At 36.4% G+C, this 22958-nt stretch overlaps 2 protein-coding genes across 3 annotated transcripts in view; both read right to left on the minus strand.

The window, feature by feature from the left end:
- Positions 1 to 3739: 3739 nt before the first annotated feature.
- On the minus strand, positions 3740 to 15324 carry LOC135074514 (coiled-coil domain-containing protein 96). 2 transcript variants are annotated; one of them, XM_063968824.1, is made up of 9 exons: positions 15187 to 15324; positions 14536 to 14608; positions 14195 to 14363; positions 13018 to 13141; positions 12161 to 12307; positions 11560 to 11761; positions 10049 to 10224; positions 9107 to 9211; positions 3741 to 4003 (listed from the first exon to the last, which is right to left on the minus strand). In XM_063968824.1, the coding sequence occupies exons 1-9, from the start codon at positions 15199 to 15201 to the stop codon at positions 3866 to 3868; spliced, it is 1149 nt and encodes a 382-aa protein (XP_063824894.1). In that variant the 5' UTR covers positions 15202 to 15324; the 3' UTR covers positions 3741 to 3865. The 2 variants fall into 2 exon arrangements, with proteins under 2 accessions (XP_063824895.1, XP_063824894.1); XM_063968825.1 differs by lacking the exon at positions 12161 to 12307 and having other exon boundaries at positions 3740 to 4003.
- A 1464-nt stretch (positions 15325 to 16788) lies between these two features.
- Positions 16789 to 22958, minus strand: part of LOC135074486 (uncharacterized) — a 42877-nt gene continuing 36707 nt past the window's right edge. Inside the window, exons 4-7 of the mRNA XM_063968788.1 lie at positions 20531 to 20608; positions 20106 to 20243; positions 19536 to 19632; positions 16789 to 19125 (exon numbers count right to left, since the gene is read on the minus strand). Of these exons, the coding sequence (XP_063824858.1) occupies positions 18972 to 19125; positions 19536 to 19632; positions 20106 to 20243; positions 20531 to 20608 (467 nt within the window). The 3' untranslated portion in view covers positions 16789 to 18971. The remainder of the gene's footprint in view (positions 19126 to 19535; positions 19633 to 20105; positions 20244 to 20530; positions 20609 to 22958) is intronic.

Raw genomic sequence — 22958 nt, forward strand, 5'->3', positions numbered from 1 at the left:
TACACTCGGCATCAAATAAATCGCACCTCCCGCGACAAGCACTTATCAAACGTATGCATCCCCACTTCCCACCAACATTGGTACCATTTGAAAGCCTAGTTCTAAACTTCATTTCATTGAAGGAAAGGTTTTTACCCCAAAAATGTGTCTTTACAAGGATCCAGAGGCACTTCTTCAAAAAATAGGTAGTTACGCTATAGCCATTTTTTATGACTATAAAACTATTAAGTTGGGATTAATCGCTATCCATCTGTTAAAGAGGACACGTGAGATCTTTATTTGGTTTTATGACCGTAAAAATTGGTCTAATTGATCCCAGAGGTGAACCCAAAGTGAGGTCTATTTTCAAGTCACATTTATGGTATATAGTCCAGTCATTTAAGCTTAAATTAGGTAAGAATCTCGGAATTAGAGATACCCAGCTGTAAGTCTGTAAATACTTGTATATTGACACCCTAAAAGTTGTCTCAAAACCTACATATGGTAGGGTGTAAGCAACTATTAAATTTTAAGGTCAAAGGTCACAAAAATCGGTTTTTTGCGCTTTTTTTGGAAATATCTCATTTCCTATGGGTTTTTTGCTATTTGTATTTATTATCAATATTGTAGAATACTAAATTCTCTACAAATTTTGTTTAAAAAATTTTTTTATACGGTGAACCGTTTTCGAGATAGAGGGCGGAGAGCGCGCGGTCACTGCATCACTTCAGGTCAACTTAAGCGGTTTAGGTTTTTCATACAAAAGGATTTTCCCGCTAATTCCCGTGGGAATTTCGGTAATTACTTGTTGTAAATAAGCTTTAAGTTTACTAAGGTACCTACATGCCAAATTTCAAGCGTCTAACTTCCGTTAAGCGTTTAGATTTTTCATACAAAAGGATTTTCCCGCTAATTCCTGTTCCCGTGGGAATTCCTAAGTAAACTATAACCTGCCCAGGTGTATGAAGAATAATTTTACCAAGTTTCGTTAAAATCCGTCGAGTAGTTTTTGTTTCTATAAGGAACATACAGACGGACAGACAGACAGACAAAAATTTTACTGATTGCATTTTTGGCATCAGTATCGATCACTAATCACCCCCTGATAGTTATTTTGAAAATATATTTCATGTATAGAATTCTGTCCGTCTGTATGATCCTTATAGAAACAAAAACTACTCGACGGATTTTAACGAAACTTGGTACAATTATTCTTCATACACCTGGGCAGGTTATAGTATACTTAGGAATTCCCACGGGAACAGGAATTAGCGGGAAAATCCTTTTGTATGAAAAATCTAAACGCTTAACGGAAGTTAGACGCTTGAAATTTGGCATGTAGGTACCTTAGTAAACTCAAAGCTTAGTTACAACAAGGAATTCCCGAAATTCCCACAGGAATTAGCGGGAAAATCCTTTTGTATGAAAAATCTAAACCGCTTAAGTAGACCTGAAGTGATGCAGTGACCGCGCGCTCTCCGCCCTCTATCTCGAAAACGGTTCACCGTATAAAAAAAGTTTTTAAACAAAATTTGTAGAGAATTTAGTATTCTACAATATTGATAATAAATACAAATAGCAAAAAACCCACAGGAAATGAGATATTTCTAAAAAAAGCGCAAAAAACCGATTTTTGTGACCGTTGACCTTGAAATTTAATAGTTGCTTACACCCTACCATATGTAGGTTTTGAGACAACTTTTAGGGTGTCAATATACACGTATTTACAGACTTACAGCTGGGTATCTCGAATTCCGAGGTGAACTTACTATAATGACTGGACTAATATGTTAATCATTTATTTAGAAATGAAATGTATTTTTCTTTAAGGATATTTATTGGGCTTTCAAATAACACCAATATTGTTGGGGTACCATAATTGTGTCAGAAGAAAATCTTAGAAGTTCGCGTCGCGGAAGGTGCGGTTTATTTGATGTTGAGTGTAGTACTTAGGTACACAAGGACTGAAAATAAACCTGATAGTTTACAAAGAGGCGAAGGAATCTCAATACAGCCTTACGTAAACGACTTGCTTTCAACCTTCCTTCGTGTTTAACAGGCTATTGTACCGACCCATATTCAAGTTTGGAAGTGCCTTTTCTTGGCAGCATGATACAAAAAGTATTGCAATATCGACAAACATCCTAGTTCTATGCGATATTATACCGTATGCCGTGATAATACAGAAGCGTTTACAATGCAATGGCCAAGATATTTACCATCTGTCAGATATTGTAGATCGTCAGCTAATTCAATTTTGAGATACTAATCAGTGAAGGAAAACATCGATAACATGTTTTTTTTACTTAACCTGTAAAAGAAGGCAATTCGATTCGATGCACACAGCGTATTAACTCTACCACTTTCTACCTACACAGAAAAAAGACGAAAGGCGGAATCCTAAGGAATAAATGGAACACAAATGAATGTTTTTTAACTGAGCGTTAGTAACTTGAATACTCAATACCTACTCAATCATATATTGGATACATCATAAACTTAGTAATTGGATACTTCTGTACCTACCTCTATCAAAAATTTTCCGAATTAAAAAGGTTAGTCATAACATAAGAAAATTAACCCCTATTGTTACCGATAACATCATAGAATGCCCAAACTCAAGCATCCCAACATTTATTAAAACAAAATACAAATGAAAAAGTCACGCCATATTTTACTGTCAAAGAACGGCAACCCCAGGAAACAGCCTGGGGAAATTAAAAAAGTTTCGTACCAACACTGGGGTTGCAGGAGGTGCATCTAAGCCGTTTTATCCGATTACCTGTTTACCCTGAAGTTGCTTTTGTTTAGTCCCACTTTTACCTTGTTTAATTTTATCAGGTATGGATCGAAACACAACATTGGAAGTTTGATGTTCGACAAATGAAAACAGAACTTCGTTATTCGCCGAATGTAACAATAACTTCTGCTTTTAATAATGTGCAATGTTCATAAAATATTTTTTGTAGATGAGTTTTTCAAAACACGATAATATGAAGTTTTCTATTACAGTTCTTTCAGATGAAATAATAGAAGTTCAATCCCAAATACCATTTTTGTTTGCTTGCAAGCAATAGATTGGCTTTAGAATCATGTTCTTTTTGAAATAGCCAATCTACGAGCTTCGTTTTTTCGCGTAGAAATGTGTGTGGATGAAAATCTCATTTCCAAAAAAGTACGATACAACCGGCTAAACGATGCCAGGCACTTTAAATGAGTCTTAGCGGATATGAACGGACATAGAAGGGAAATGAAATCGCCGAAGCGATACGTACTTCGTTACGCCGCGCCGCGCTGTCGATGTGAGCGATAAAGTGGAGGATCCAGCGCTGCTAATAAACGACTACCTACATTTCTGAACTCGTTTATTGGTGGTAAACCTTTTCATGACGAAATTTTGGTGAGAATTTTTGTTTGGCATCAGGCAGGTAATTTAGATCAAGAAGTTTTAATTTGAACACTGCGGGCTTGAATGATTTCTTATTTCGAGAAACATGATAAGCCTTTTGTCTGTCAGAACCATGTTTTAGCAGCATACATTTTGAGTATAATCTGTGGACATGAGATTTGAAAAACACACATAGGTATTTGAAAAAGTAGAGTCTCTACTAGAGTAGAGAAAAGTAGACTTTTCTCTACTTTCTTTCTACTAATGTTTGTGTACAAACCTACGAGCCTTTTTGTCAATAGGCGTCTTACGTTAATTTCCAGAACTTAAATTGGAGCTAAGGCTGCTAATAAAATTTCATTCACGATATTAAATATTTATTTAAAGCCAATCATCTCACAAAGTTCAAAATCAATTACATCAAAACATTTCTCAAAATATTCATAATTAATTAACCGCTAACTCCAATAAATATAACTAAAGTAAATAAATTTACTTCTAAGCACCAGTGTGGTTCCCCTGTTGGTTCGCGATCGCGTGGTGTATTTGCATGCGCCTGCGCGCGTCTCTCAGTTCACGCGTCGTCTTTGCTATTTCTGCCTCCAGTTGCTTTTTCTTTTCTCTCAGGCACACCACCTGTAATTACAAAATAAAATTATAGTTTGCAATTCAAATTGTTTGTTTTAACAGACCATGTTCATTGTTCATTAATATGGTAAGTATAATTTGTTGATTAAGTGCTCAGATACTTAATTTTCAGGTAATTAAGTGTAGGATTCTCATCATTGGCGAGTAGCTAAAAAAACCTATGCATTTCCTATGTTGAAGAGGTACTCGCTTAGTGACTAAACTTTCAATCACGTCGTAGACGATGTTCATATTAGATAATTTTTCGAATCAAAGTTTGAGCTTTATTTCATAGAATTAAAAATAAAGCATTTAATGAATAACTTGTTTGACAGTTTAAACTCTAGGCTCTAGCTAGCCTGTTTTGGTCTACCAAAACATCCACCACTTGAGAAACGCATCAAATCTTCAGAATCATTGATGTGATGACAAACCTAGGTCGTTGGAGGGTTAAGAGTGTCTATTTTGTACCTAATACACTCTCTTAGGTAAATATTATTATCATTTGCGTGTTCTCCGCGAAAATAGCTCATCATTTTTGCGCTCAACAAACAATTTTGCGTTCTATTATAAATCAAATTGTTTTACGACAAAACAATAGCTGAATTCTGGCAAGCTAGGCCAGTTTACATTTGAACAATAAATTACTCTTCAGAGGTAACAAACTTTGATACTCAAATAATTTTATTGCAGAAATAAATAATTTAGAAACTGCTTTCAGCGCGGAAACTTTTTGTCAGTCATTATTAAATTTAAAAAGAATACTGTTTAAAATATTGTGTACTATACTCAACATCAAATAAACCGCACCTTCCGCGACGCGAACTTTAACGATTTTCTTCTGACACAATCATGTTGCCCCAACAATATTGGTGTTATTTGAAAGCCCAATAAATATCCTTAAAGAAATACATATTTAATTTCTTAATAAATGATTAACATATACCATAAATGTGACTTGAAAAAATACCTCACTTTGGGCCCACCTATGGGATCAATTAGACCAATTTTTATGGTTATAAAACCCAATAATGATCTCACGTGTCCTCTTTAACAGATGGATAGCGATTAATCCCAACTTAACAGTTTTATAGCCATAAAAGTTGGCTTTAGCGTAACTACCTTTTTTTGAAGAAGTGACTCTGGATCCTTCTAAAGACACATTTTTGGGGTAAAAACCTTTCCTTTAATGAATTGAAGGTTAGAACTAGGCTTTTAAATGGTGCCAATATTGATAGGAAGTGGGGATGCATACGTTTGAAAATGCTTGTCGCGGGAGGTGCGATTTATTTGATGTCGAGTGTAAATTCATAAATTAGCGCTTAACTGAGTAATTTAAGTGCCTGAGGTATGTGAGCGGCATGAGGGAGTGTGTTTTTAGACGTCAAACGTCAGCGAGACTTCAGATTTCTTTCAGATTTGTATGCTCTGTCACATCAGAATAACATGTCAATGTCACTTCTGTACCTCAGGCACCGACTCAGTTAAGCGCTACCTATAACTCTATTTTAGGATATTTTAACATAAATTTCTATATTTTCAAAAACTCTTTGTACAACTTATTTGGTCAGAGTATTATCAGGCCTGTTCATCTCCGCGAGTTTACATCGAAAACAAAACACGCACGATGGCCCACCTACAGGATACTATTCGACAAGGCCTCACATACGAGCGAACATTGACTCACGCACGCGTATTCTTGTGTATGATGGAAGAAAATAAAGAAAATGGTGTACTAAATACTGTGCAGTATTTAACTGCCTAAATAATAATAAAAACACAGAATGTACTTTTTTAAGTTGCCTCAAGACACTGAGAGGTAAATAAGTAGTTAATATTCATGATAATTCATGCTAAATCATGTATTTCCTCCGCCATTTTCCGCAGTTTGGCACCTCACGTCACATCATTTTACCGAAGTCAGCCCTATAGCTTCGGCGCAGTGCCGATCACTGACGTTTGTCAACAAAATGGTGCTTGACTCTTGAGACAGGCTAAATTAAACCATATTGTTAATGACATTGAGCATACATCTTTTTAAATACCTTCGCGAAGTAAAACTTCTGTACGTAGTACTTATTATTATTCTGTGGTATTATTGTGATACTCAAATATAACAAGGAATCAATGGAACCAGTTTTCTTCTATTAACGCGCCCAGATTGGTTGTTAGTATCTAGGTAGGAGTCTTCCATGGCCCGCTAGCCCGTGGCTAATTGACCTCCGTCTATCCACTTACTGGTCGGAAATGGGACTTGCGTCTAAGGCTACGATCACACTGGATGTTTGATGGGACGCGTGTTTTCTACAGCATTTATACATCATTTAGCCTACGGCAGTCCAGCTGGATGAAAGTCACCCCAAGGAACGACATAAACAAAGCATGAATAACAGTTTTCCGAGGTCGTCGGCCCATCAAGCAGGTGCGCTAAGATGTGGTGAACGTTAGGTCAGTTCTACGACATTATTTACTCGGGGCTTGCGTTAACGACCATTATTTACCTATTACGTAGGTACGCTATTTGGTGAAAATTAAGAATACAGGTCATTTGGCCTTTTACAACGTTTAACCATTTCCCTTTGTGGCACTATGATTATTAAAAGTAGACATTATTTCAAAAGTGCATGTACTAGGTACAGACTAGAAGTAAATAAACAACTAAGATTTGGATGACAATCAAAATAATTCAGCATTGTAGGCATACTGGTACTCTTTAAAAATTAATCATAATTTTCTCTTGGGAAATCTTAAAAATGTCATGCTCATCCTCCACGCTCAAGAATGTTTATTTCGTATGTAGGTACTGGAAGCATTTGTAGAATGTTACATTGTGGACGTTCCCCAAGACAAAGGCATTTCAAACAATGTCCTTAATGCATTTTAGTTTTATTTGCAGCGAGCATTTTCTATTTGCGCGGCGTCTTACGATTTCAGTAAATGCTCAGGGCTCTTGGAATTTGGACATGCTTATTTATTACTTGCTAAAATATCTTAGATGGTTTTACTACTGAAAAAGATTTTAAGTAAACTTAAAGACAGCACGTAACTAAGCACGGTGGCTTCTTAGATTATTATTAGATTTAAGACTCTATTTAATGCAAAAAATTAAGGTTAAATATATGTAATATAATATAAAAAATAGTGATTATAGAGGCGTTTTTTTCCACATACACGTACAAAATCAAGATCAAAAATATTTATTAAGTTTAGACCACAAGTGGCACTTATACAAAGTAGATATTCTTATTCATGTTTTTCCATGCTGAACTAGACATGTTTCATTTTAAAATCTACATTTTAGGACAAAGGATTATTAAGTTTACCTGAAATATGACGGCCTTGATGCAAAATCAATACTGCTTTCAGCGAGCACGCAAATGCTTTTAAAGGACAATGGGCAAAATGGTACCCGGCTCCAATAGATATGTGTCTAGTATCGTTTGAAAGGTCTTACCAAGATGAACAACTTTTACTATGACCACCAGCCTCAGATCTGGTTGTGTACGAAGATATACATACTTTTTTGCAGAATGGTACCCGGCTCCAATAGTTATGTTTGTAGTGTCATTTGAAAGGTCTTACCAAAACGAACAACATTTACTATGGCCACCAGCCTCAGATCTGGTTGCGTTCGAAGATAAAGATACTTTTTGTGTAACCTAAGTATCATACAGTATGAAGGGGGACGCGCTCGGGGCAGGGCACCGACGAGATAGTCGGACGCGGTGAGGAAAACGGTGGGCGGGAGTTTGCATCGTGCGGTCCACACAGCTTATGACCGCAGTCTGTGGAGGAACACTATCTGTGGTCGCGTTCCTCATCAGTGAGGGACCGAGGAAGAAGAAGAAGAAGTATCATACGTGTCCATCGTATGGTACTTAGGTTATGCGAGGCAGGAAGGGTTTACTGCTCCAGCATCCTTCCTTAACTCTATTATTATTGATGGGGATAATTGTGAAATAAATATTTTTATTTAAAGAAGTACTACCTTATTAATAAAAAGTTACACCTAGGAAGAACCTTGGATTAAAATGACATTTCCATACCAAATGACAATTTAAGCCAGAGTTCAACTAGGGTGAAACTTTTATTAATAGAAGGAGTTAAAGTTTTATTACTTCTTAAGGGTTTTATTATGGGTTGCTAAAGCGAATAAACCCACAAGACCCAATAAGTCCACCCACAAGATGGACCGACGACCTCATAAAGGTAGCGGGAAGGCGCTGGATGCAGGCCGCCACCAACCGGCCATTGTGGAAATCATTGGGGGAGGCCTATGTTCAACTGGACGTCCTATGGCTAAAATGATCATGATGATGATGATGAAAGCGAATAAAGGGCTAATAGCTTGAATAGTTCATCGTAGGTATAATCCTTTCCTTTTCAATGCTTCTTTTATTTATATTAATAGATTGTAGTCATAATACATACTCGTATACATGGATGATTGTGTTATACTTTCATTTTAATACTTAGTGGAATTACTGCTTTCAAAACGTGAATTAGAACTGGCCCCATAGCAGACATTTTCCTACATCTAAAGGCCTTTTAACATATATATTGGTTATGGCTATTGGAGCGGGTACCACTTTCCATACATTTGTGCCCATCATCCTTTGCAAAATTAGTAAGAACCCTAAACCCGTACAGTCCGCCTTAATAGAAATTAGCAATCTTGTAAGTAAATTAGGCGGGCTTATTTTACCGAAGAACTTAGCGATGCGCAAAATAAATGAATGAAATGAAAATATTACACAAATCATTTACACTATTCCACAACATGATTATATTTTTTAACCAAAACGGGGAAGCTCTTGCCTTGAATATCGCCTGCTGGAAAAGCAAGAATAACCTGGAATATTCAACCCTTCCATATCAGAAGGACAACTTAGAATGACTAGGAACTGGCTGGAACTTTGTTGATACAGCAAGGGATTTAGATAAGATGATAAATAGCTGAAAACTTTGCCTCCTCTGGGAATCTAATCTAGGGCCTCTGAGTCTGAGACACGTGGTTTACTACTACACTTGAATGAAGGCAGTTTAAGTTATCGTATTTACAAACATTCTAAATTATATTTCCTTGAACTGTATTGTGTAGCGTGTACCAACCTCATCGGTGGCGTCTTGAAAGTCACGCAACAAGTCCTTCCTCGTCAGCAGGCCTGCCTTCAGTCGCTCACCCTCCAGCGACCAGCGCAACTTGTCGCGACGGCTCTGAACAAGAAAACCCGTGAAATATAAAAAAGTACCTATATCACCAGTTGAACACCGAAATTATTTTTTTGAAGCCGGTCAAAAATGGGTCTCATGTGCATCATCTACAAAATCAAGAACTGTTTCGTGAGGATCGTGAAGCATGTGGCTTTTGAAATGAAAAAGTGATTTTTTGGACATGTATTGGATCGTTGTCATTTGAATTGTGATGGATAAAGCCTTTTAAAATGTGCCCCGATATGTCTTTGTTGTTTCGAACCAAATTAAACACAAATAAAAGGCATCGCTGAACTCAGTTTATTCGGAAACCACATTAATAATGAGCCTCGCATCGAGTAAATACATTTCCATTTTTGGGACTGTATTTTGAATGTGTTGAACTCATGATTTAAATAAATAACTAACTGTGCAATTAATTAATTGTAACCATTTTGGGACCGTTTATTTTGAATATGTTGAACTCATGATTTAAATAAACAATTAACTGTGCAATTATTGAATTGTAACCATTTTGAAATCGCCAAAAACGGTTTCGCTTTTCGCTTACATTTTGTTTAAGTATTTAAAATGACTAAATATTGTAAAACATCCAACTCTATTTTTTCACGGCCGGACTTTTTATAAATTCCTTATATTCGACTTTTTATAAAATGTAGATAATTATTATCAACATTGACCCGTGGAAAATGGAAATGCATACTAAGTAAAAATCCGAAAATTGACACGAGAGAAAAAACAAAAGAGCACGATATTGGTCGTCGAGAAAAAAGAACACAGTTTCTTGATGGCCAGTGTAGCACGGCTAATGTGATGTGAAAAAATAAAAATCTGTATTACCTTTACTGAACCAAGATCTTCTCTGGCCCTCAAGAACTCAATCTCAGCGTCTCCGAGGTCGCACTCCGTGAAGTCTATGACTTCGTCGGTGTGATGCATCTTCTCTCTAATGTGGGCCAGCATTTGATTGTGTTCTGTGCACTTTGCGCGATTCCTGATCAGCTCATCTTCTCTCTCTACAAGAAAACAAAAGTTTGGTAGGTATTTTATTATCTTTGAAAAAAGATACCTACATTTTACATTTTCAAAAGTCACGTACAATCAAAGCTATTCATTACTATTCAGAGATCGATAGCTGGATCTGATGCCACTTTTGTAGTACAAAAATATGTAGATTGTCAGTTCATTTTGTTCTGAATTATTGATTGCAATTAGCTAGATACAGTGTTACCTAAGCACAATTAAAATAAATCTCTCCCTAAATCATTACTCTACATTTTCTCATTCCATAACAATTTAATTAGATTTTTTCTTTCTAAAATAAAAAAATAACCTTCGCAACTTTTATCATTTGTATGTTAAACAGAAATATAATTTTCCGCTACGTTTACAAAGCAAACATTCTCCCAGCTGTCACATTATTGGCAAACAAGACATTAAACCAATACGATGTTTCACACTTGACGGAGCACTGATGCGAGTGGACGTTATTTTATTTTTACCCATCCAATGAATACAGATGCGATATTTCTTTTTAAGCAGTATCAATTGAGCACAATTGAAAAGTTGTGCCTCGGAGTTTTAAAGCTAGCTCCATCGAAGAAGAATCATTCAATATCTACGGTACTAGCCTGAATACAAAGCAAACTCTGGTTGTTCATTTTTGTTTCGAAAACAGCACACTACCGGCGAAGAGCTTGCTGAACAAAAACGTTCTTTAATAGTAAGTGGCCAGCTTTCATTTTTGGGTGTAGCGAGTTTAATTAAAATACCTAGGCGGGCAGGAAGCAGTCTTGTTTGTTCCTTTTATGGCATAAATCCGATAATACCATTTATCGGATGTTCAGCACTGTTCAGAACTATTTACAGCGGACTAAGTAGGTTATTGGATTATCTGCGGGCCGTTAATTTTTAACGAAAGTTACAGTCTACACTAAGGCTGAGTTGCACCACCTAACTTTAACGGTAAATATGACGATAACCGGTGCTTTTTGTATGGAGTTTGACAGATTTTTGACGTTTGTCAAAGTTAAATTATGATGGTGCAACCCAGCCTAAGGTTTTCACTTGTTGTAGGTAGTGACTACATTTTTCAAAATGAAATCTACGAAATAATTAACTACGTTAATTTCTGATGATGTTCACTGACAAACTGAAACCCCATTGCAATAAAACTGTTGAAAGGCTCCAAAAAATTCATATTTGTTATGATCGTGTCTATGTTTAAGACAAAGTTAGTATTCATATTTTTTAGATTTAGACAAATATTTAGTCTTTAGATGACCACGATAGAAGCGATCTCGATATCGATAGTTGCTATCTACAATACAAGGTGCATCCTTAATCCTTACCTTCAATCTTCGTCATGAAGTTTTGGTTATCGATATGCAGCTGTTCATACTGAGCCACGTATAGACCTGGTCCCAGCATCTCCAGCTTTCGGACATGAGCCTCCAATTCAGCCACAGCATTTCGGACTCTAATGTATCTCAGACATAGAGCCGATGATTGCTCGCTCTTGCGCCTTTGGAGGGTTAGGAATCTTTCCACAGTCTGCGTAAACAGAAGCAGGTTTTAGTCATAAATTTATGATTTGTGACTATATGATGGTAAATAATAATGTTTGTCTGTTAACTAGTCACCATAGTACAAGTATTGCATATCTTAGACTGAACAGTTAGACCCGCCATACACGAACAGCTTCAAGCAGGTAGTATGTAGATAGTATGTTGATAAGCTTTTAGCTACGACTGCAAGGCAAATTATTACAGTATTCTACGTACACACATACACGGAATCGCTCGAGTAGTTGCGACTGCTTCGGGCGGTTGGCAGCATGGTGAAAGTTCAATTGACTATGACTGCAAGAGTGATCCGTGTACATTGATCACTGGCTAACTCCTCAAGCGGTCCGTGTAGGCGGGCCTTAAGGATTATGTTGAAACACCCCACCTTATCAGCTATTGGTTTTCCCTTCTTCGAGTAGATAAGCCCGGTGCCTGTGGTTCTCTCAAGGGTCTGGAGTCCATCGAATTTCTTCTCAGCGTTTTCCAAACGCTCAGCGTATTGTGCCTCAACTGCATTTACTTTGGATTTAATCTGAAGTTAGTAATAAACTTAATATAACGTAAATTTTTGTCTCTGAGAGTAAGTCTACTTACCTACCTACATGAAAAGTATTTGTTAAACTATTAGTTAGGTAACACAAACATACACTCTTACGTTTATATCATCAGGTAATTTTATTTTTAGAACTATAGGCATTATACAAGGTCTTTCCTAACATTGTTTCCAACTAATTATAATATCTCCAGTGGCTTTAGTAAGTGAAACTTTAGCCAAGTTCCAAGTTGACAACGTGACTGAATGTCTAGGAGACAAGCCTTGAATAAGCCGATGATTTTGTAATAAGCTTGTTTGAAACTCCCGAATAGCTCTTTGCATACCCAATACTTGTGGCTATAAGCATAATTGGTTTTATGATTGAGTTAGGAGCGGTTTTTCAATCGTTTGTCTGGAGGAAAATGTGTGCCAAAACTTTGGTTAATAATTTTTCTTATTAACATAAAACTACCGATTCAAAAACTAGTCCTAAATGTGTGTTAACGTCAATAAAAATTGCTATTTCTTTACAGATTTGTCAGAAAACAGTGCTCATTTTAATTATTTCATTATTTTGCTCTGGAAATATCTCATTCTCTTCAGCACAAAGATTTTACGCACACGTCGCTGGATCATAACAAGATATTGGCCACACGGGTGTACCCCGAATTAGGGTGAGTAAATAATAAACGAGGCTTCCCACTTACGTCGGCAACTTCGCGCTCCTCTTTCTCTTTGAGTTCTTCATAAGACAAAAGTTTCTGTTGATATTTTTCTTCTAAATCAACAGCGCCCTCCAACGGTTTTAATACGTGTTCTAATTTTCGCTTTCTGTAAACATAAATCATATTAAACATAACATTTTATACATGTTAACAAATTGAATTATTTTCTAGCGAAACAAAAGCCAGTTGGTTAGCTGCCGCGTTAACTATTTTTAAACTAGACTGTTAACTAACAGGTGACATTTTGTACTGACAGATTGAAAGCATTCAGACAGGAACAGCGTCGGTTTTACACTCGAAGATTGCCCAATAAATCTAGTCACAATACGGCTTTAATTAAAATCTGGGTCTACTACAACAACCTAAAGGGCTATTACGGTCTTGTTTAGTTTTTGTTAACTTCGTCCTAAATATTGCTTGGGGGCTGGGGCCCCGATTGGTTTTATGATTAAGTGGGGTTAGAATCGATGGACAAAAATAAGTACTTTTAGACGCTTGCATAGGGTCCATATTATGACAATTTTAAAGCACTATTGATGGGTTATTTGTGAATTATTTAGTTAGAAGTCATTTAATAATTTCCAACCAGTATTAATTATTAACAACCAGTTTATTCATACCTTGAAATTCATACATTGACGCAATGAAAATCATTTATAACCACCAAAAATAAAATCTATACCGAGAAAACGCTCTAGTAACTATGACTCCTGCCCTCCACCTACGTTCGATCAAATTACCGTTCTCTACAAAATTGCATTCGTGCTTTTATGAAATTTCTATATTCAAAGGACCGGATCCTGCTTTTCCAGGTTCCTGCATATAACTTCCAATAACTATTACAGAATTTGAACATCCCAAAGTTACTTTTATATCTATGTAGAGTCCTTTCTTTTGGATTGTAAACTTTAGCTTACCTAGTATCTTAGAGTGAAGGTTGAAAATAATTTATTAGGACTTTTCATCGGTAATAAAATAGGCAATACAAATTATTATGAGTCACTTTTTAATTTAAGTGACAAGCCAGATGTTGGATATTGCATAACGATGTGTCAGTGTTGTGCTAGGTAGGTAGGTATTAAAATTATTTACTAGTTTTGAAAACCAGCCTTATTTTATAAGAGACATCTATATGTATTTTGTAAAATATATTGCATACTTATAATATTCAGCCAATCGTCGATGTAGTATGTTGTTTTTCATTTGAATCTGGCGAAAGTCGAAGGTCAGGTCTCTATGTGCCTGGAGGTACTCGTCCCGGTCTACAGTAATGGCGGCTGTGCCCACACCATGACCGATCTGGTCTTCATCATCATCTGCAACGCTGACTGATAGAAAAGAATGTTTTCAGCTTGGCCTTTAAAGTCTTAAACATGAGGTTCAATGTCTGGATGGACATCAATTATTTACGCCATAGGACAAACACATTTTATTTGAACCTTAAATCATTGGTGGAGGATTAATAGTTTCATAATAAATTAATAAAAATATATTACGTACCGCTCGAACCACTCGAACTCTCTTTTTCATCTTGAATTTGACCTTTTTTTCCTTTAGCATTTTTCTTACCACCCTGTAAATGATTATTTTCCTATAATTAAGTATAGTGTGTTTTTTTTTTTATATCAATTTGAAACTAAAAAACCTTAAAGGCAGTTTCAGTAAGAAATCACTTTGGAAGTATTTAACTATTTACATACCTATATGTACCTATTTCATTGATTAAGTTAATGACCCATAATAGCAAAACCCTTTTGACACCCATGCTTTACAGAAATAATACATCATTCATCTAATTCTTAGGGTCTTTATAATCCAACCCATTTATTTAATAGATATTATTAATCATAGAACTACTAAGCCGCTAAGTTATTCACAAAGACCCAGCTTTAAAAGGTTAAGTATTAAGTAAAGTAGGCATCCGTGCCGTCTCGCCATGCGTACGAATTTCATCAGTAATGAGACTGTCACAACGAGAAATGCAAAGGACTTCACAAAAGCTAAAACGTGAACCCCTTTTATCGTATAATCTTCAGGCATTTAAATGCAAATAAAGAAACCCCGACGGAATTCGTGCACAGCGAGACATGACTAACCTCGTTTGCATGTCACTTACATTAATTAAACTGAAGGCAAAATACCAAGGCATACCTTAGACTCGGCCATATCGCGTGATCAGCTTGAATTACCCGAACTTTATTGATCTGTTTAGTAACATCCGAAATTATTTTATTCCATTAGCTGCACAACGCAAACGTCGCGGTACGGTTGTCATGGTGACGCGTCAACGAAAATCGAGCGGTTTTTCTTTTTAATTTATAATGGCGTCGGTTCTATGAAGGTTATATACCTGCCAGTGTTGTAGAGGCATAGATAGTGATTAGAAATTAAAAACTATTTTTAAGTAGATACTAGTGGATGCCCGTGACTATTTTTGTGTAAAGTTTGAAAACCTGAAATCTTTATACCTATGTATGCATTTATTACTAATAGTAAATAGATTTGAAAGTGAAGTTCTGGTGCACTTGACCCTAACCAAATAGGAAAACAGAATTTTAGATTTTGGTCTACCATTCAGGGCGAATGGAGGATATTTATTGTAAACAATGTGTGATACAAATAATGCTTACAAATTGAGTAATTCACTAGGGCACAAACGGAGCAACATGTTGCAGAACATGTCGCTGACCAACTACCTACGTAATGTTCTCGAAGACAATGTTTTTGCCCGCAGAGCAGTACATGTCCCGAGTCACGTAGAATGATGCGCGTAACACTGAGAGACAGCTCGGGGCAGTTTGGGATTTTTGGGAACGTGTTGCTGCAACACGTCGAATCTGAGTTGCACGGGACATTTTGTTCCCTTGATATCCAGGGCATAAGATTACCTCAATATGCAACAAATTTTCAGTTTCATATGACAGTCACATGAAAGCAGCGTGAGAAAAAAGATATAATTTCAGACAGAAAAAGAAATTGCCAGATCAACTTTTCTAAGCGCAATCGAAACGCTTACACCCCTTCACAAACGATGCTTGCTCAATTGAAGCAGCCCATCGAACGCACAGCGTTGAATAGAGCTCTGTGATTGGTTCGTGTGTCACCCTGTGCGTGCACGCGCACTGTGAGACCTCATAGTAATATGTTTGTGATACGGGCGTCAGCTCACTTGCCCGGTTCATTAGGGCTGTACATTTTTTAGTTTTTAGGACAGTAACCTGTGTTGACGTTGGCAGTGTCACAGCAACCGCTGGGCGGCTGCCAGCTCTTCGACAATGCGGCCCAGAAATAGCGACGCGAAGGAAAGTGAACATTTTTTTTCGACACATACCAACCGGTGTGGTTCCGGATTTTTGACGGAGTTATTTTATGTCTTTTTAACAGAGTTGAATTACATTTGTGAGTTATATTATGATGGTGGATTGGGTGTTAAATGTTGGGTTAGAATTGACTGAGGTCTTCTTAACTGTGTTTATGTTGTTTATTAATTCGTATTTCGAATATGAGAACTGATGGTCTAGGATCTAGACGCTAGATAGAAGCTAGACTTCTGTTACTGCCTACAATTTGATGAATTATTTATTCATTTTGCAGTTACTGACTACCTTAAATACTTACCTAATTAAAAGCTAAGGTTACATTACGGTAACGTTAAGAATTAGTACATAATTGTACGTGTTTTCACTCCGATAAATGAATTAATAATGCTATGTAAGGACTTATCATTGCAAATAATTAAACCAAAGGACCAAATTGTTTCAAGAGTTTATTCAATAAAAAAGAATTATAAATAGGAAGAACGTACATCAATACACACGATAATGCAAATATTATTATTGGAATAAACAATACCACCCTTTGGATTCGTTCCATAATTGTTTTGAAGTTACACAACTATTCCATTTTGCTGAAAATAGCTAAAGTTCTTTCGGATTTCGGATATTTGGCAACTAATAATATTGTTTGCTTGGCTAATAGCTATAAAATATTTCTTAACTATTTAATATGAATATTTTATAACGCCAAACTGCCGTTTAGTTTAGTGTCTTTTAACAAATTGTTAACCTCTTTTATATTGATTTGTTATATTTATGAAAACTCCATCATAATAAATATTTTAAAACGTAACAAAATTATATTCCAACATTAATTTGATATCGTGCTTTAAAGATTAATTTATCGTGTAACATCAGAACAATCATAAATATCCATGCAAAAAATATGAATTGCGTAATATAAAAGTACGATGACTAGAATCAATTGTATATACAAATCCCCATTTCAGCAGTTTATAAGGTACAAAACAACAATAGGCAGACTCATTCGAAAACACCCGAGATAGGGTCTCGCTCAAGGACAAAGTTTTTGGTATAAATAAAGGACAAAGCACACTTTTCAGCCTGGGAATGGATCGTAACCGTATCAACTCGAGGCGTTTATTCTTTGTATATGAAACTTCGTACTGCAACGCACACTAATATCCGCACCGTAACGCCTCGCGGTTGACAGCGCGGTGTTGATCGCATTCCAGGGTGATAAGTGTGCTATGGACCTTATGTAAGTTTGATACCAAAAACTTGCTTCTTTTTGCAAGCACTTAATACATTAAAACGAGGTTATATACATACTTCGTTAATCCTATAAGTTTAATAACGTCTTTGAAGGCATTGCAACGTAGCATTTCGCGTTATTATTGCCACTGAAGTACATAGATACAGATATTCAATATTAAATATTTAAAATGCCATAGCAATTCGCCTTTGCTTACAAGTAGTAACAATTATTTCAGCTGATATAATCTGATTTGGTCCACTAACCACAATCACATCATAATAAGTGATAGAAGATCAAAAGCAATAATAATAATTTACATGAATAAATAAAACCTTTACACGGCGTTATTGGTAACATTTCGATATTGTTATTATTTGCCACAGAAAACTCTTTGCCTGTTAAGTTTATTCTGCCACCAAAACTACGAGTAAGTACTAAAACTTTAATAAAAACTACTATACTGATTGATAAACGATCAATATTTTGAGTATTTCTTTCCTTTAGCTCTATAAACTTGCGGATTTCTTTACTCCAATAATAAAACGAGAAGTTTCATTTTATTACTGAAGAAAAATGTTTTTAAAAAAGTGAACAGACCTTTTTCCTATTATTTTTTTCTTTTTAAGAGCTTTTATGGCAGGTGTTTGTTCTATAACCAGCCTGTAGGCAATCAACTTAACTGCAAAGAGGCCCTAAAATCTAGCATAACGACTGCTAATTACTGTTGCAAATCACTTATAAGATTAACAAGGCTTAACGTAGAAGATTTCAACGCATTACAGAGTAAATAGATAATTTGAGCATTGAGTTATTTTAGAACTTAAGTATAATTGATGAAGTGTTGAAAAATAAATTAGGTTCAAACGACGGTATGTACATCCGGTGAAAAATGAAGATTGAACGATAAATGAAGGGGTAATTTTCCGTGACAATGAAAACTGTTAGTTTATTTTAATCCTAACATATTTTATGATTATTTAATCTACTGACTCAATGGATATGTTGTTGTATATTGTAAGCCGATTAGACATTCATGAAGGAGCTTGGCACTTTTTATTCGTTTAATGAAATATACCTACCTACATCTAGAGATAAGTAATTTATAATGCAACTTGAATTAAGTTGATGGATGAGAAGACAAGGACTGTGATCTAGGCTATCCTTGACTTAAACAAATAAGGCAATGCTCAAATTATAATGCGCGTAACCCTTAAATATAAATGTCATTTTATAATGTGGTATAAAGAAAATAACCATATCAGTCGTGAGCTGAACAGCTGTTCCCTAATCTTGCGTACAATACTTGGAAGACTAACGCTACCGCTATTGGTCGGTTGAGCACTGTTCAGTAAAGAGAAAAGTGAGGTGAAGGTGCAGTGACGTCATCGTCCGATGATGGTCGGCTCGTCGGCCATGGCCAGCTCGTCTGTGGCCGCTTTGTCACCTTTCCTCTTTCTGGAGTACCAGAGGAAGGAGGCTGCTGCGAAGAAGTTGACGAGCACCACGAACCAAGCGAGGAAGAAACTGATGTGGAAACTGTGGGAGAATAAAATAAAATTTTATTTAACACACCTAGTTATCTAGCCATGGTACATAATATTCTGTTACATCTACACATGGCTAGTCCTGTCTCATAGAATGATGGATTTTAATTAGTAAGCTCTATTGTTCAGTCATGGTTTTGAAACAGTTATACGTTAGAAATTTTGTGGGATGAGTTTGGAAACAGTAGTATCCAAGTTCTCTCCAAGAATCATAGTACAGTCAGTGTCAAATAAGTTAGTGACCCCCAATGTGGGCAAAAAGTTGATAACACCACTTATTCCAATTGTAACATAGATGTGTTGCGAACTTATTGGCTGCTTTGAGTGTCACGAAATATTTGACGCTGACTGTACCTTTCTAATTTAATGCCTAGGGTATCATTGTAAGACCCAGATACTTACTAATGGTAGGCACGTTCTGGATACACGTATGTTACACTCTTCTTCATGTGGTCCACTGATGACATCATCACTTGCACTACCACGAATGTGCATGCAGCTAAGAACAAAAACAAAATAATTAACAATTTATAGTCAATAGTCAATATCTTTATTGCATTGCATTGCTTTAGTCAGATTTAGTTGAATTTATCTCAAGTGTGGTCACTGATGTAGTCTATTTATTAATTCAAAAGTATTTGTACATTGAACAGGGTACAAAAGGTGAATTTAATGGCCATTACTATGGCATTCTTGTCCAGATGATCTTTGGGTCAAGCAGAATTATTATTAGGCTTTAGCTAGATGTCAAAGATAGAAAAATGCAAATTTTCGACTCGTTACAGAGTAAACTTACAGACATTATGTTGTTTTCATCACTTTTATTCATATAGCCTTTATTTGGTTTTTCTAACAAAATAATGAAGTTACTGTTAGCTATTCCCTGAATTTTGAATTGGTAAATCTGAAAAAGGATAAATTGCTACAGCTGACTGCAGGTGTGTAGGTGTAGTAATAAGCCCTAATACTTACTGCTGATGAAGTGTATTCCCGCCGCAAGTCTCTTGAACATGTAGCGAGGGTTGCGGAAGGTGTAGATGGAGAAGCCGCAGCCCATCGCCATCACGAACAGGCTGATGATGCCGAAGGAGATCATCGTCCTCACGTAATCTTTAACAAAAATTATCTTTATCACGAGTCCAATAAAAAGCACAAGAACAAGCAACAATGTAGGTAATCGAAATCATTTTTTATGCAGAACAGGGCAGGTGTTTGACTGCAATCGCACCTGATGTTAGGTGAGATGCAGTCTAGGATGGAACTAACCTGCACTGTAAGTAAGGACTCTTGCCATAAGAAGGCCCGGCTTAATGTTTACCTATACTTATTTAACGAACACATCTTTTGTGTCTATCATGGGAATATCTGTATAGAAACCTTACTATTAAAATACTTACTAGCAACTATTAAATCATAAGCTGGGTCCAGCGGCTTGTTATGTTCTAAAACGGGTTGCGCTAAGTAATTTGTGCATCCTGGAACAATAAAATTGTATTATGAACATAATCTAAAGCCTGAGTCTGAAACTACATACACTGCAAGACTAACACCCGTATTCACAAACATTACTATGAGGTCTCCCAGTGCGCGTGAACGCACAGGGTGACACACGAACCAATCACAGAACTCCATTCAACGCTGTGCGTTCAGTTTGCTGATTAGACTCTAAGCATCGTTTGTAATTAATGTGTGTATGCTGATGCTAAAGTGACTATGCCGATCATATTTATTATAAGCATCTTTCTGACACATTTTAAGCACAAGCAGGAAATGAACAAGTTAAAGTAAACTACAATTATGGGTAAGTTAAGTATATATTTTTTTTATCTTGCCATCCTAAAAACTGCGGGGCCCATAAGAACGTAACGGTACCTATCTCATAGGGTGATATTAAGGCATGGGTCGTCAGAAAAACACTGCCAAATTGAATCAGGAACTCGTATTGACCGGGTTTCTTTGGCTACAAAGAAACATGACACCACTCAAACATGAAATAGAGTAAAGAATATTAAGTAGGTCACGAAGTACGAAAGAAAAGGAACTTTTTTGTCTGAGCACACTTGACAGCTTTTACCGATTATAAGGTATTGAAAAGAAAAGTACTTATAAGACTCAAAATGTTCTTCATGATAGGTATTTCAAATTATTATGATTTTTTGAACGAACAAACAAGCATGTTTTAGAAGTGCCTATAATGTAATGAAAGCTTTCAGGTTTTTAGCTAGAAAAATGTCCAGGAAGGATTTAAGGCTTGGTATTTCTGCTAAAGTAGGTATTTCGCGCTGTCAAAATCTGCGCGCGCAATTCTTCGCCGAAGACAGCGCGCCAAAGAGCTCTCGCGGCTACACAGTATAGAAATACGCAGTTTAGAAATACGCAGTTGGTTAGGTTAGGTTGACTTCCTTCCGTTCAGGCGTCACACTCACAGCACTTTCTAATACAAATCATATCCAAGTGATACAAATTAAAACAACTTTCAAAATTTTTGGGAATATATTTTAGAATCGAATAAATATAGAATATAACTGCCAAAGTAAACACGGTTCAAAGAGGCGTGGCGTCACCCGACCTTCCGGAAGTTCCGCGCCGGCTAAAAGAATTTCAAGATTACGTCACCCGACCTATCGGTAGAACCTCGGGAGCTTGAGCGATTGGAAAAACATTTTATGATCAGTTACTCGTAGTAGCGATTATTTAGAGCTTGGATAATAAATTATAGTTGTTGCAATTCACAAAGCTTTGCATGTGGTTAATTACATTAATCAGTACACGCATCAATTTTGTTCAGTCTTTTTGTTTATTAATAAATAAAAATATCATACTAAAATTGCATACATATTTGTTTGTATTGGTCTGGGTGTTTTCTTTCCATAATTTATGTATAACGTATGTACGGGGCTCTGTATCGAAAATCACTATGAGCAATGAGCATCACACACTGTTACCTGGAGTGCATTACCGCAGCAAAATTTTTATAAATGTTGTGCTTTAGAGAGTCGAGAGTATAGCAGATAATTAGTCCATCGTGAGCAGAAATTTGTCCACTAATAGCAAAATTCGTTCAAATTATAGTTTTAAAGTTATTGGCTAGAAGATAATTTTATCTTGCAGCTTAGACCTTTAGCTACAGACCTTAGACAGTATTTTTGAAACATTCTTACGCATGGTGGAGGAAGGGACGCTCTAGAGCAGTGGTTCTTAACCGGTGGTCCGCGGACCACTGGTGGTCCCTGGAGGCATTCCAAGTGGTCCACGATGTGCACTTGCACACCTTGGTCAAAACCACTTTTAACTGATTTTTGCAGTCAAACTGGTTTTGACCGATTATGAGGTGGTCCCTGACAAGACAGAAATTTGGTAAAATGGTCCCTCATGACTTAAAGGTTAAGAACCACTGCTCTAGAGACTCAAAACTACAAGGATACACATGAACTCCAGTTTTAAATCCGTTGATATCTGCTGCATCTGCCATGTTTTTTTGGCTATAAGATTCTTCTATCTTACGGCTTAGACCTTTAGCTACAGACCCTAGACAGTATTTTTGTGAAAATTCTTACGCATGGTGGAGGAAGGGACGATCTAGACACTCAAGTCTACAAGGAGTCACATCAACTCCAGTTTTAAATCCGTTGACATCTGCTGCATCTGCCATCTTTTTGGGTAGAAGATTCTTCCATCTTGCAGCGTAGACCTTTAGCTACAGACCTTAGACAGTATTTTTTTGAAAATTCTTACGCATGGTGGAGGAAGGGACGCTCTAGACACTCAAGTCTACAAGGAGTCATATGAACTCCAGTTTTAAATCCGTTAACATCTGCTGCATCT

This window comes from Ostrinia nubilalis, chromosome 9 (genome assembly GCF_963855985.1).
Source record: "Ostrinia nubilalis chromosome 9, ilOstNubi1.1, whole genome shotgun sequence".
Lineage (NCBI taxonomy): Eukaryota > Metazoa > Arthropoda > Insecta > Lepidoptera > Crambidae > Ostrinia > Ostrinia nubilalis.

Bases quoted from the DNA above. Each gene is read 5' to 3' on its own strand.
- LOC135074514 (XM_063968824.1), bottom strand. The intron at 12,308-13,017 runs GTAAGTGGGAAG...TACTAACTTCAG, and splicing joins AGGAGCGCGAAGTTGCCGAC to ATTAAATCCAAAGTAAATGC. The intron at 9,212-10,048 runs GTAATACAGATT...TTTCTTGTTCAG, and splicing joins AAGATCTTGGTTCAGTAAAG to AGCCGTCGCGACAAGTTGCG.